This window comes from Amblyomma maculatum, chromosome 11 (genome assembly GCF_055883805.1).
Source record: "Amblyomma maculatum isolate TAMU_Amacu chromosome 11, ASM5588380v1, whole genome shotgun sequence".
In the NCBI taxonomy this organism is placed as follows: Eukaryota; Metazoa; Arthropoda; class Arachnida; order Ixodida; family Ixodidae; genus Amblyomma; species Amblyomma maculatum.
The window spans coordinates 114,365,578-114,381,371 of record NC_139354.1 but is presented as its reverse complement, the minus strand read 5'-3'; the positions used below and the strand labels follow the sequence as shown (position 1 = coordinate 114,381,371).

The window sequence follows — 15,794 nt, the reverse complement described above, 5'->3', positions numbered from 1 at the left end:
TTTTTTTTTTTTGAAGTCCTTTGGCCGTTCCTGTTATTTTTGAAACGTATAGATGGGAAATATACGCAGAAAAGCTTCCATATATTTCTCGACAGTACAGCATATATTGCGTATTTGAAAGACTAACAGAACAAAATGAACATCGCAATATTGAAACGTAAATTGAGGCACATTTAATAGTCTTGGAATGGCATACCGAGGTACTCTAACAAAAGCCTAGTTTTTCTGATTCTATCCACGGGTCAGGCTGCATATTGATATCAAGCCATTTTAGGCAGTGTGTCCCCCCTCCCTTACGGAAACATCGCCAAGAGTCAAGCAATCAGATGCCACAAGTTCTCTTACCTTCTCAATTGCTACAGTCAGGGTAGCGTTGAACACAGCTGGACATTCTTTATGCTGTATTAGTCGCTGATCAAAGGCTCCTGCAGATGCAGTATTTGTCTCATTAATACTGCAGGCACTTGCACATGAATCGATTGGGTGAAATGCATAAAGAAACCCTCAACGCGGACTAGGTTTGTCCTAAGCGACAGATTACACATTAACATCCACCAAGCGCAGCCGGGTGGCTACAAACGAAAGCCGCACAACTTCCATGGAAACTTGGTACTTGAAAGCTTCGTCTTGGTTAGGGATTCCATTCCTAGACCACTGCTTCATCGCGACAGCCAGTCTACTGAATAAATAATTTTTTCATTAATTAGTATTTATTTAGCAATTGATAATTGACATATGGCCCTATCAGGAACGCATTTGCGCGTACTGTGGTGATGCTCTGTGATAGGTCGAGACCTCTATGACTTCATCTCACCTCGGCCAATCAGAGCCGCCGCAAAAGCGGGACACATTTTATCCACGACAGCATGAGCCATTAAAGGCTTTCGCGTTAAAATTGCTCCACTTAAACGCAGCTATTTTCTCATCTTCTAGACTATTCACCTTTCACATACTATCGAAAGTAACGCTGCTCCATTGCGAATACTGGACATTAGACATCGTTTAAAAAAGGCTATGAAAAGAAGACCTACACGGCTATATGCAATGCAGCTTATACTCTTTAAAAATGTCCAGCTTTCTCTACGCAGTACCCGCAAGTGGTACTATAATGCGTGTCACGCCAGAGCACTCATCCTATTTCGCGATCTGTTAGGAACTTAACACGGTACTTCAATGGGCATTCTCAATTAAAAATATAAGTATATGCACTGAGGATTCTCACTTTCTCATATTTACTCCGAGGAATAGCTGTAATCGACGTCGTAAGTCTTCAGAATATTTACTTTGTGCTCAGACTAGTTGCTCACCTAATGGAAGCAGTCCAATGTCTATGCAGCACAGATAATGAGCTTATTAGTTGAAAATTTAATAGCAAGACCACCCGTGCTAATAGCGCTGATTGGCGTTAAGAGACCCCCTTCTCTCCCTACAATCACTACAGTACCTACAAATGAGCATGTGTCAAAGCATTTCGGTTTTGGGAACGTTAGCGCGAACCATGAAGAATGGGCTATATATGAACGAAATGCTAACCCCTAGCTGTGCCCACGTAGGATCGTGACGCCTTATTGTGGTCATAATCAGAAGCTAAGTTGTCATGCAACAATTGGCTTGAACCGAGACATCCACCTTAACAGCTAGCGATGTTAAACAGGCGAACACGGCGGAGGGATAGCGCCGGGCACATTGGCTAAAGGACACCATTTATTTCACCCTACGCACTCAGGAAGGGCTTTGAAAGAGCACTTAAAAATACTTTCTGACAAAGCTTCAAAAATTGTAAAAACAAAGACTGAGACAATACTTTTGACGACTATAACTCCTGCAGCAGGCACCAAGTAAACCTTCCGAAGAAGTTGAAGATGGCGCTTGTGTCAAGAAATGGTTCTTCGCGTTACGAATGTTCCTATTATTATCCCTTTAGTCCTGCCTCTACTTGAAAAGCGCAGCAGAATATGGCTTGAAACTTAAGTCTTTACCTGCAAAGGCTGCACCGTACAAGGCTGCTGACAAGAGCTCTGGTGGTCGCATGCTGTGGACTCTTGTACGAAGTCCCACGCTCGGCTGAAGAGGCACCAGAGAAAAGGTTGACTCGTGCTCGGCTCGCACTCATCGATTTCCCGATTCGCCCGTAGCGCTGTCAGCAGTGCACTGCTCGTCGGCATCAATTTACGATGACGATGCACGCAGTCTGGGCGGAGCACTCTGCAGCTCGTGAGTGCTTTGTTTTCCTCCCCAAAAGCAACTAAAGACAAAATTGGCGTCTGAGCACCGAACAAAGGACTAGCGCATGATCTTTACCGTTTCATGAATGAAGCAACTCTCTATGCACCAGGAATAAATATTCAACAGCATGTTCCCCTCCCCCGTATCAGTACCACCATTGGGAATTCATTGCGAACGCTTTAAACAATAAAACAACAAGACATGATAGCACAGTCTTTTGGAAATGGGTGAGAGAAAACAAATTCAGCACGATAGTATAATAGTGTTGGTGCGAATAATTTTGCAGGGGCTCATTGGACAACTCCGAACAGTTTTCGTTATAAGTTGATTGCGTGATATATTAACGTGTGCTGATCATTTTAGGAGCACGCAAACACGTATAAACACAGTGAGGTTAGAAAAAATAATTTTAGAAGTTTTCAGTTAAACTTGTTAAACTTACCATTACCAAATTTACCATTAAATGCTATTGACCTAAATTTGCAAAAGCTCACAAACAATCGGTCTTCCATCAGAGCTCTCCACAATACTAAAATGCTTAAGCCAGCTACACAAACACAGAACAGGTAAGCAATATCGAAGTCGATGTTCTAGCACCCTCCTCTCTTACAATCGCGCTAAATATAAAGAAAAAAATTTGCAACGGCAGCCAACGCACCCCGTCCCGCAGGCGTCTCTTGGGAGGCCCAATGAGAGGGCGCATCCAGCCAGCCCGGTTGTTCATAAATAGATGGGGGGGAATCATTTTCCTCACCGGATAGGCTACCGCTAGGCCACCTAGACAAATCCGTATGGCGTGGTGCTTAGTAGGCCTCTCATTAATGTTTCAGTGCACGACTTAACGCTGATGGGCATAATTGCAATAACAGCCGCATACTTGAATGTTGTAGTGATAAATGTGGCAGAAAAGTGAACAAGCGCAAATGAGTATTCGCGAAGGCAACCGCAGAGAAGAAGGATTAACGCTATCGCTTTCATAGTTCCACTCTTTTATGCGCGTGTATTATAATATGTAGGTGATTTGAGGATATCATATTTATCAAATGATTCCTCAGTACGCACGTGCCATGACACGTTAGAAATTATTTGCGCACAGCGTTTTGGTGCAAAATAAAAATGTTCTGTTGCTGCGTATTCTGTTGTAACCTAATTAAATGCAAGTTCACGCTTCTCGAAGTCAGTACCTCACCCTATGAGAATATACTCAATTAAAAGTCCGCCTAAAGCAACTTTGTACTCAAAACATTTCATAAGTCAAATTTAAGGAGTGACATATAACCATGAACGACACATACTTAGCTTATGTGGAGCGGAATAACATTAGCCTAAAAAAAAAAAGCTCGACGTGTAGGGTCGTCCACTCTTAGTGCGAACACGCGAAGAGGAGGTCGTTCTTTTGAAATCGCTATTGCGTCTAATCCACTCATGCCTAGAAGTAAAGGGCCAGGTCATTTGAAGCGCCGCCTCCTGCTCCATATTTGCCCACTGTAATTTGCTTCACTGTGTCGCCCTATAGAATACAAAGGCGTTTCTTTGAAAAGGCAGACCATGTACCTGCGTGTTTGCACTAAATGTGAACCACCCCGTAAAAACAAGATTACATTCCAAAATGAGTCATACCACATCCATCTTTTTTCATATTCACCAAATTGTCTTCGAACAAGCCTCATTCTAATAAGGTCGTCATTCTATTGGTTAGAATCGAGGATAGTCAGGTAAACGACACTCGTCAGTATAATAACGCTGCGCACCTGTGGTTGAAGGATGCGTTGGGAATTGCTCTTGCGAGAAATACACTATCTGTGCTTAGTTTTCACAAATTCAATGTGGTGGCCACCCACCAATTGCGATTACGTGAGAAAGAATTTTAACGTAGGGTGAGAGCAAGCGTGCAGCGGTCACATTATTGTGTGCTCACTTGTTTTTATGTGAAAATTCACTTTCTCAGCGCTAATAGGCTGAAAGCATGACGTTTAATTTCACTTTTCGTCCTCTGTTGTCGCCTGATACTACTAACAGTTTTTCATTCTTATCTGTTTTCTCTTGGGCGTTAATACATGCTACGCTGTTACTCTCGAGTAAGCTTTAGAGATGCGCTAAGCCTGGCTCCGGGCTGTGTTTTTGTTGTTGTTGCTCATTGCGCCAATTATAAATAATAAAATAATGGTCACAGGCGAGACCAAAGCGAGACGGGCTGTGGTGTTTCGCATATCGGCCATCCCGTAAGCAGTGTCTATGAACCTTGTCATCAACTGGCGGTCCGACGCTTTTTCTCCTTCGGTAAACAACCAGCGTCTAGCGCTGTTGTGAGACGTCGAGAAGGCAGCATCCGCATGTTTCCACACTTCGTATTGCATTCTGGACATTTTTCTCCAGCAGTGAATTGCCGAAGTGCAGCAAGCTCTATGATTGACGCGGCATTTGAAATGGATGTTAGTTTCTCCTCAGAAAATTTTTGAAAGGTCCAACTAATTTTTGCGTTGCATCTAAGGCACCAAGCCTCTTGCGGCACACGGAAAGCACGCTATATTATCAATTTCATTAAACATTATAAAGTTAGTCGTCGGTATTTCATCAGCGCGTAGCACAGCTTTAGTATAGTGGACTAGATTCACTGAGTGCAGGTTTGGCGTTTGTAAACATGCGTGGGTGGTTATGATGATAATGAGCCCAAAAGCGCTTTTAGTGTCCCCTGCGGTTGAAGGGACGCCAGTATTACAAGTGTAGAGAACGCGTGCCGCTCAGAGATTGAAAAAGCGCTGATGCAAACTAAGGGTATTTGTTAAGGATCCTGGTACAGTTATTGATATGTAGTGGATGCAGGTTGTATTTCAGCTTTCAAAGTTTCCTCCAGCTTGAAGTTTCCAAAATCTGCAGTCATAACTCGATTGGATATTATCTGCAAGTGTTGTAAAGTGTTTGCCCGAACTATGCGCTGCTCCCCAGTGTAGCCTCAAATTACCGCCCGGGCAGAGTGGTTTCCGCCCTCACACTGGCCACGGCCCTTACACGCTGATGTCTTTTCCTTCGAAAGTGATCATGCAGCCTGTTAGCTGTAAATGTAACACGGGATATTTATTGTCATCTTCCAGCCTTACCGCCTCTCCCCCTCCTTTTGCAATATGGCATGGTATAGCGACTATTATTTTGACGAAACTTTGACGCTCGAGTGTATTGACGGCTCCGTACAGGTTCCCTAGTCATGTTCTGATTTTTTTTTCCTGCACCTTCTTCACGTAAGGGAGGTTTGAGGCACAGCGCACGTGTGACTTGTTTGTAGTTTACCGACTTTGTTCATTTAAGTTATTTTTTTCTCCGATCTCTCTGTTTGACGGCAGCAAAGGAAAGGGATAAGATTATGTGAGACCGCAATTGGAGGGTCAGGCAGCCCATCGACGGAGAGAAGCCCCGGGAATTTTGTGAAGGAGAAGCCGTACTCTACGTTGAACTTGCGAGTGTATACACAGACAGAAGTAACAAGCCAGGGGCATCTTAAGGCCCGTGGCGCTCTTTTGTTGCAAACACACGACACAGCTGCTTGAAGCAGAGGGTTCTCGCCCGTCCGCATTTATATATTTCAGCAATGTGGCAAACTCTGTTACTTTGATTATATTATTTGTTCAGTGAACGCTTCCAGCTACTTCTTCGCATTCAAAGCGGGGCTGGTGCTATATGCGAAAGTGCCCAAACTAGCCATCTAGTTGGACTGATGCGCCTTGTAGCAGTACTTTAAAATCAACAAAAAAGAAGAGCAAAGAAACTGCAGCTAAATCATTCGACTTTAATAAACTCACGTTTATTAAAGTTTATTAAAGGACGTTTAAGCTTCGCCTTAGGAGTAGATGTGATAATGTGTTTTATTTCGCCTTTTCATTACGCGAACTTTGTCGTTGAGAGACCAGCACAGAGTTTGGCAAATTTCGAAACGCTTTAGTCGGTTTGTTGTGGGTAAATTCAGGTGCTGTTGGCAAACTGCAACGTTGACTACGAACGCCATACAATTGTATGTACAGGGTGGTCCTAAATATGTGCGAACAACGCGAAGCGCAGCCGCGCTCCGCGGAGCGCCAGCGCATCCGGTGCGGTCGCGCATCCAAGCAAAGCGGCGCAGGCGCACAGGGGCCTGGAGGCGGTGCTTCGTGTCGTCTGCTGCAGCGCGAAAGCGCACTGTCTTTACAGTGCTAGTGTTTTATCACTAGGACAGCATAATCACTTAGCAACAAAGGAAAAAGTGGCTTTCGTACTTTTAAAATTGATAGCGGGTCAGACGATGAAAATAAAGATGTCATGGAAGGAGCTTTGTGAAATCATTTGAGAATCACTCACTAAAGCAGATTAGCCGCTTAGCTTAGCACTCATTTGCAGGAGCTTATCAGCCTCGCCGGCGGACATTGCCGTGCTCAAGCTAGAATGATAGGCCAATTGATAGTCTTCCATAGGACTGAGCACACGCTGCAGTAAGTGAACCGCGATAACTCTATCTCGGAGCGTTTGGCCGCTGCCAGTACACAGTTAGGTACACTTCTCAGTAAAGAAACACGGTGCGATTCCGTGCTGTAGCAGACGATACGAAGCACCTTCTCCAAGCGGCCACGCTTCGCGGTGTTCAAAAAATATTTAGGACCACTCTGCCAGTTCAAATAGCTCGTGAAAGTTACCCTGAAGTTAAACTAGCGGATGGATACTAAATGTGGAGACGAACCTGCGGCACCACCCTTCACTCTGCACTATGAACAATTGCCTTACATTTAAGATGCGAAAAAGCTTGGGTATCTTCCTTACACATTTCTCACAATTTTATGTTACGGGGAAGCCTGTTGGACTGAACAATTTATATAAGCTATCACATAAAAAAATAAGATCCAATATTGATGTACCACACACAAGGCCCACTAGTGAAATAGATCCGAATATTAACGTTAAAAAAAAAGAAGAAAAACGATCGTCTCCGCACCTCACAAGGCGGATTAGACGAGACCTTTGCGGGTTATTCAAAAAAAAGAACGGAAGTGGCACTCATTTTAACATATTTAGTAAAATATTAGTTTATCAGCCCAACTACTTTTCTATGAAAAAGACAGGTTGGCGGAGGAGGTGAAGGTTGCAGATGGTCAAGTTGATACAGCTACCACAGGACCAGGTTAATTTGAGATATATGGCAAAGGCCTTCTTCTTTTGTTGGGTATAGAACAGCTGATGATTATGATGATGGTTGATATATTTACGACATGAAACACTTCAATATCATATTTAAAAAACTCAAATGTCGCTGAAACATTTTACGAGAGAGCGTAATACTTTATCAGGAATCATCAGTTTTCGAGTCCTGGAACTGCGGAAAGAATGTCCACATGTAATTGGGATTTAAGATTCGCAATGCGTGTAAACAACTGGAAATTGCGCTTTATCCGCGTGTGCACCTGCATCAGTGGGCGCCGTGAGAGCGCAAACATTCATGTATTTTTGAATAGCAAGAGCTATCTGCATTTTCCTGACTTTGATTTGCAGATCTGAAAGTGAACTTACTTAACTGCATTTTGTCAACACTGAATTTACGAATGTGCAGAGTAAGAAAAAAGGAGGTTTTGCTGGGCCGATTCCGTTTAGTCAATCTGCGAGTCAATCACATGTATATAGTTTTCGCCTGTCTTATATATGTTCTAATAAATGTTAGTTCAGCAGTTACCCATTGGTTAAGCTTTCCGTGGGCAGTCGTATCATGCAACATTGAATCTGTAGTGCCGTCAATCATTAACACATAAGTGTTCACCTTTTTATTCCCCGCAGTGATAATTTTGTATCAGTTTCCTCTGTGTTTTTACTTATATTTCAACTTTTATACACCTTCACCCTTCCTTTGCACTGATATCTCAAATCAGTGGCGCTATATCGAGATAAATAAGCAAATGAGTAAATTTTTAATCTTTTATTAATCATTGGTGTATCCGCTAGCCAAGCCCCGCCCCGATGTTGAGCTGCACTCCGCCGTGAGCCAGCGGGAGATGTGCGACGGGCCTTCGCACAGCCATTCCAACGTTAGCATAGCCGACACCCGGGAAGCCAACGGCCGGATAACCAACGCCGCCGTAACCCAATGGGCGTCCGTAGCCCATGCCGGCGGTCAGACAGCAGGTCCTCGCCGTGGCGCAGCAGTGCCTGCACAGGCAGCCAGCAGCGACACATTGTTAATCAGGGACTGCGTTGCTCTACTGCCTTCTGTTGAGCACCCTGAGATGCTTATATATGGCAACATATTGCATAATCCAGTAATCACACTCCAAAGGAATAATGAAGCAAAGAAAGAGAGGAGAAGCGAAAGGAACAAGTAAAAGATACAACGTTGACGTTTTACTAGTTTTACGAGAAATAATGTGGGATTGTTGGCCGCCTTCATTGCAGGAGGAACTGTAAAAAATACGGAAGTAAGGCTACGGGAGAAATGGATTACAAGCTCTGTCATTAATTTTATTTTCCCTTGAGATATTAGGGATAGGATTTCTTTCTAAAACATTATCGGAATGCATTTTCTGAAGTTTTTCTTCGCTCAGTTTCTGCCCAGGGAAACGCCGATTGTTGACAAATCCATATCTCCGAGCGTCTGATAGTCATTATTTGTCCACGGTGGAAGAATTTTACGAGGACTAATTTCTAAAAATAAAATAGAATATTGCTTTCGGTGTTTATATTTCCTGGCGGCGTTGTCAAAAGTCTTATTAGGCGCTTGAAGTTGCTTCAACCGCGTGGTTTAGTGAGATTCTTCATCTTCAAGTACATAAGAAGCGAGCCAACAGCAACGGTCAGTTAAGGAAAGCATAGGGGTTTTTTGTGCTTGTTGCTGTTCATCAGTGTGAATAATGGCATAGGAATAATTACACACTCAAGCTCTCGTATAGATATGCATGATAGGATTAAGCGCATGTGAGTGCCAGCTAATTTGTATTGCGTAAACCGGAATATCTTTCAGAGGACATACAGTTACTCGCAGCATAAAAAATAATACTGAACTTGATTTGAAGGCAGTCAGAGTATATAGACCAAACGTGGTGGACATGCTCCGTACCTTACATATTGAGCGAGAGAAACACACAGAAAGGCAAGAAGAGAAGGGAAGTACACGTGACAGCGCTGTCCTGTGCATTTCTTGTGTTTGTGTGTCTTTCGCTGGTTCAATATGTTAAATTCGCACCAACAAGCCCAAATGGTAACCATGTTAAAGCTCCGTACCTTCTTAAGCTACTTGCACAATGTGCTTCTAAATGCCTTTCTATACCTCCAGACGACATGAAAATTAAGGATTTAAGTGATTGCGACGCGTTCCAAAACATTTGGGGCACGAGTACCTTTCTGTAATAAAGCAGAGGGACAAAAGCAGTTTATAGCATAGAAATAGCAAGGAGGCAAGCCTAAATTACGCGTCTTTTCTAGCCACTCCAAAGAAAAGAAAGCAGAGTGGAAAGTATAGGGGGTGAAAGCGTGAGGGGAGTAAGTTACAATGAAATCAGGTACACATGTTTCAAATCACGGCACGTACCTTGCAGCCAGTGCGTTGAGCATGGCGCAGTTGCATCCATAAGAACCCCCGCCGACCACGACTGCAGGGTGGGCCTTGCACATGACCACTAGAAGAGCGCATAGCGCGACGGTGCTAAGGATTCCGACGGATTTCATGGTGGATGCCTGCATCGGGAGACAACTGTCACATAAGGCAGATGAAAGGCGCAGCATGTGTGTGATGTGGTGAGATATGGTGCGCAAAATTTAACGTTTCGATGGCATGGTGAACTAAGAGATATGCCGCGGGAAAGGGCTCCCGAAGAATTTCAACCTCATAGGCCTAGGAATAAAACGTCAATAGCAGGAAACAGAAATCAATTCACAACTCTTATTCGAAAGCATCGAAATTCGTCGAGAGGAAGTGCGAACGTAACTCGCCTTGGTTTCGTTCTATATTGCAGAACACAGAATATGTGCACGGTGATTACTAAACTTGTTATTAGTAACCCTATCCGCGATACATTAGTGGTACGGGAGGAGTCTGACTTTGAACTCCATCTTACCTTTTGTTAGTAACCCTGAGGAATGCCAAGAATTCTACGAAGGATACCATTCAAATCTGACATATATACTCTCATTTAGTGTGAAAATGTGCAGTTTAAGCTGATGGAAACTTTTTAGGAGCTCGACCAGAAATACTCAAGAATTTATTGTAACAATTACAAGCAATTTATTATATTCCATATTTAGATACTATATTCGGTAATATTCATTAAACCGGGCATTCATTTCGTACCAAATATCCAATATTCAAACTGAGCACTTCGCGATTGGTAAAGCCCATAGATTTTGTGGAAGCAATAACATCTCTTGTACTCTGTTTGACATTGATAAGGCGTTATATACTGCTGCAGGTCAAATGAGGTCTAGTGCAGAAAAGTATGTAGATATATTTCCACCTAAATTGCAGCAGGAAAGAGCAATGCTTTCTCATTCTCTCGTGTAAACAATCTCAAGGGTCTCTATCAAATTTCCTTTTCTGCATTATCAATTTAGTATTCCGCATTACTTTTTCTCATATATAATGTGTATCATTTGCGAGCGTGCAATTACAGGGACGCTTCTTTTAACTGTCTGCTTAGTTATTTTGCCGCTCACGCGGTAGTGCGCATAACCACTCTTTCTTACTCCTCTAAATCATGCAACTGACAAAAAGAATTTATTCAACCAGCCCACCTGCAGCAGCTTACGTTTCGCCTCGCATCTAAGTGACCTCCATCAAATCAATCACAGCGTCTTCTTGAGCTAAATTGCGAGGATCAGAAACATTCCCCTAATACACATCGCCGCATATGCCGCGCCGTGGTTGCTGGCAGAGCACAGCCGGGCTTACAGCACGACTCTCATACCGCGACATGCAAAGCTTTTCGCGTAGTTGCGTTCACTGGTGCGCAGTCAATGCTTATCGGTTGACGCTTCTAAAATCCCTCTCACAGCTCACGTGGAGCAGTAACTGTGCTGCTGCATCATTAGTTCCTTAACTTAATCGTCATTATAAAAGTAAATGCCAAATGCAGCATTTGGGTGGTGGTCATAAACACACATAAGTTCAGAAATAAAAAGGACGCTTCTTAACTCATTTCATCTTGATCTTGTGATGGAGGTGTGCATTTAGGAAATCATCGGCCGTTCCTAGAACCAGGGTCTCTTTGCACGGTAAGTTGTAGCTTTCATAAATTTCGGCATAACAACGGCTGTCCTGAAAACATGCCTCCATCGAAATCTTCTCTTACACACATGAAAGCCCTTGGCTGGCGTGGAAAGACACGGGTACTCACCTCTCGTTGTCGGGGACGCGACTTTCGTGGTCCTTACTATGACGCTCTCCAATGGGGCACAACTGGGCACTGATGGACTCTTCGTAGCACGCTGCGCTTATAAGCACTCCGAGCAATGCGCCGTCTACCGCACCCTAACTTGACCTCCTTTATCTATGGTCCAATTTCGACAGTATCTGTGATCAGGAAACTCGATATCGGAATTCCATCGAGTGAAGAAACATCATATCGCACAAACCCTGTAAAATTTGATTGACAACAGTGAAGAGTGTGAGATGTCCAGTGCCGCGGAAATTGGAGCTCTTTCCTGGTCGGGGTAATATTTCACCGTGATAAAAGAGCGACGAAAAGAAAGATCGCGTCATAGATGCGATTAAGAGAAATCAGATAGGCTTGCAGAATACATTTTCATCTCAAAACATAATTCCAAGATTTCGTCTTTCATACTTTGAAGAAATTATCTGCAGCAACGGATTTCCTGAAAAATGGCTGATGCAGTGTATATGAGTCATATTCAGTAAAAGGGAGGTCAGCCGCTTCTCGCGGGTGCGGGGCCGATGCACCCCACAAGGGTACAAAGAGAGCTAGGAAATGGTGAACAAGATGACACGACATTCGGTAATGCCGACTGATAAAGGAAATATTTGCTGCTGGAAACAGGACAGAATAAAGTTAAAGAAAAGGGTGGCGAGCATGCAAAGAAACAACTGCTAAGCCAGCATGACACAAATAACAATAAAGTCTTCACAAAACTGGAAAAGTATGAGAGATATTGCGACTATCTGTTAGAAATGTCAACTTACCACCAGAAGCCTGACACAAACATCTGCATATTTTTGAATTCTATAGACTTTGCATATGTTGGAATTTGGTGACAGTAGTGTCGTTTCGAAGAACTACCTTACAATCTTTACACTAAGTACAACAAATCGCGACGCTCTTTCGAAAAGACTGGTGCCTAATGTAATTTGCAAGTAGTGTAGACCGTAACTGACGTGTCATCCTGTTGCCATCAGCACAAGCTTTATCACACGAAAGCGGAAACCTGTAAGTGGTTCTGCAAGGGTAATCAGGAATCTCGTTCTGGTGCTTCTATCCGCAAAAAAGTTTTTTATTTTGTTTTTTTATTGTTATCATTGTTAAAGGCGAACGCATTTCTCTAACGCGGTCTTCGGTCGCAACATTCATTAGAGTCACTGTAAAAAAATGTGTGTGATTTTACAGGTATTTTAAAAGAAACTTTATATCCCCGTACAAAGCATATCTGTTCTACTTCACTGACCGAAACAGGTTCAGGAAAAAAAAAAAGTAATTTTCTTTTTTTCAGCCAAAACTTTGATTGGAGGGCAAACAATTGGATATGTTTTTTTGTCGTCTGTTCTATTTTCTACCCTAAACTGATCTTTACTTGAAGTAGGTAAATTCCGAATACAAAGCGAAATCGAATGACGAACTCGAAGGTGCTGTGTGACTATCGGTTTCGTAACAATATCGATTTGAAAGAAGATAACTAGTGGTGCCACATTGAGGTACTTTGTTGGTTGGCTTCCTGCTACAGTGGTATCTCGTATGCATTTTTCCACTTGCTGTTTTTCAGTGGCTAGACAACAGCTGCTGCACGCCCAACTTTATGTGTGCCATCGAGTATTGCCAGCGCCGAGAGATATTCGTGAGATAGAGTCTGTCTTTGCCTTAAAAAATGGTGTTCATTGAAAACATTGGCGCTTATCGAAAGTTTATTGTTGTTACAGGCAGAAAAAACGTGTGAAATGAGAGAAGACTAAAGAAAGATACATTTGCATCATTATTTTAACTGCGACAGAGAAAATGCAGAAATAAAAAACAGAAAACGCCGTATAACAGAAAATATTTGTGAATTTACAAAACATTTCTATCAGTTTTAAGCGGAAATAAACTAAAGTTACACAAGCATTGAAAACAGAAAACATAGCAGAACAGAAAATTTCTGGTATGACAGCTGCCGCAAAATTTCTGTATTTTTCAACAATAATGTTTTACATTGAACCTTTTATTTCATACGGGGTGTAAGCAGTGTAGATTTCGATGGCTGGTCGGTATTTATTGGCGCTCATGCGTCCGAGACTTGCAGTTTGCAAGCAATGATGCGGCTCAGCGTGACAAAGCTTTTAACGAGAATGCTACCGGCGTTTGGCCTCCTCATTCGGGTGTCGAAAGTGGTGTGTACGGATGGTACAGGCACGCCCCCGTGATAAATCACTTGGTCTAATTTCGAGTGAACCGACTAAGAGAGCAAAACGCTTTTGCAGGGCCATAGATATAAGGCCACGACACTTGGTCGAACTGATAATAATTGAAAATATAAAAACAAGTCTGTTGTTAGTGCAAAGCTCTTGGCAGAATTCTCAGTCTCTAATATCTTCACAACTAGGATTCCTTAAAATTTTACTAACAGATTCAGCAGCGTTGATCGTATGACAATTAAAAATCCACGAAACGCACCATTTTAACCCTGGTGGCGTCAGTTGCTCTAGTCAAAGAAGAGAGAAAAATATTTTTCGCTCGGCCGCTTCTCTGTCCCCGCCACAAGTTCTATTAGCCAGGGTCTGTGTCACCCAACACATGAGCTATAGGGGTAACAAGCAGTGGCTACTGTCTAGGACGGAATGCAGCAGGAGGAGAGGTCCAGTGCCCCCAGTGATACGGAATCTGGGGCGAAGGAATTTTGGCTCACAGCGTTTAAAGAACGGGGCTTTATTGCTATGATCCAAAAACTTAATTTGAAAAACGTGGAATGGTCTTCTTCCTGCAATGGAAACTGTCAAGTTGATTTTGATGAATTGTTACTTACTCCCTGGCATGCATGCTGTGAAAAGCAAAGTACTTTATCCTAGCCTGAAGGGTCTCTGTACGGTGTTGTAAAAGCAGATATCAAATGCGTGCTTTATGTATATTATATATATTTCAGAGTTTATCCAATGTATGAAACCATAAACAAAAATGGTGACAATATACAAGCATATTTAAAACTTCGAGCCTTTGCGTCACCCAGCAATCCTTGTGACGCAGGCAATTTCAGCAGCGAAGCGATGTCATTCAAATGGTTTAGTTTCTTTCGGTGATTCGCCATCTCCACCTGACAAGACGAATTTACCAAAATAATTGATTTGCATACTTACAGGGTCCTTGTTTCTGAAACATTTGCTATTTAATCAAGGAAAGTAGTGCTTGTATACATGCTCAATCGGTTACTGCGCGTGGGTATCAGCACACATGGTGATTTCTGTTTGCAATGCTTTAATCGCCTAGTAGTATGTTTCAGTGCTCTGGCCCCACTACATGAATACGGAGCATAGGAGCGCCATCATAATGAGTCTATTGCGTTCAGACCTCGGCTGCAAAACCACAAACCATCGAAGTTGTTACCTTTCATAATGGTCCTCTAAAATATTTGCTACGCGAGCGAACTATCCGGCTTCAGTGCATCGGGCTGTCTCACTCGGACAAATGGAATTTCCCGCCTGACGACTACAGCTACTACCCTGAGTCCGTGAAGCATTGATGAAACTACCACTAAAGCCGAGAGACCTGCTGATGTTGTTTATTCGCATCACAAAACAAAAGTGCCGCATTGCTTATTTTATGAAAAAAAAAGAGACTTTTCTCGCTTAAACTGGCTGATTTGCCTAAAAACTGGACGCGGAGTTTGAATATTGCGGTAGCTTCGGCCTAAGCAAGGTTAACAAAGGCGCATACATGGTTCAACAACGCGTGTTACGAACCCGTATATTTCTGCGTTTAGACCAAGAATCAGAAGTTTTCAAAACTGGTCTGCCGCCAGCGGGAGACGGTCCCGCCATTTGTTGTCTACAGAGGACTCGCGCACCTAGCAATACTCCCTTCGGCACCTCTTTTGCCCCGGAAATTTCCTTTGCAAGAACACAGATGCCATTATAAAAGCCTTTTTTTTTTTTTAAAGTGAGAGTGAAAGTTTATTAGATTGAACATATTTACAAAATGCATAAAAATACAGAGGAGGGTCCCATAGTCATAAGACGGCACCGGGACCCTCGATAAATCACTACAAGAACATAAATAACAACAGCAAAGTTAGCAAAAGGTTATAATATACAAAACATGGCAAATCGGTATTTTTACACAAAAACAAAGGCACTAACACAGGAATTAGGCGAATCAGTAGTTTTACACAAAAACAAAGGCACTAACACAGGTATCAGACATAAAAAATATAAAACA

General features: G+C 42.8%; 2 protein-coding genes across 2 annotated transcripts in view; both read right to left on the bottom strand.

Annotated features, from left to right (window-relative positions):
* The window catches only part of LOC146174720 (glutamate receptor ionotropic, delta-1-like), a 70,578-nt gene extending 68,547 nt beyond the window's left edge, over positions 1 to 2,031 (bottom strand). Inside the window, exons 1-2 of the mRNA XM_084585448.1 lie at positions 1,980 to 2,031; positions 346 to 425 (exon numbers count right to left, since the gene is read on the bottom strand). Of these exons, the coding sequence (XP_084441574.1) occupies positions 346 to 425; positions 1,980 to 2,031 (132 nt within the window). The remainder of the gene's footprint in view (positions 1 to 345; positions 426 to 1,979) is intronic.
* A 6,143-nt stretch (positions 2,032 to 8,174) lies between these two features.
* On the bottom strand, positions 8,175 to 9,894 carry LOC146174719 (uncharacterized). Its single transcript, XM_084585447.1, has 2 exons — positions 9,758 to 9,894; positions 8,175 to 8,382 (listed from the first exon to the last, which is right to left on the bottom strand). The coding sequence occupies exons 1-2, from the start codon at positions 9,892 to 9,894 to the stop codon at positions 8,175 to 8,177; spliced, it is 345 nt and encodes a 114-aa protein (XP_084441573.1).
* Positions 9,895 to 15,794: the final 5,900 nt, after the last annotated feature.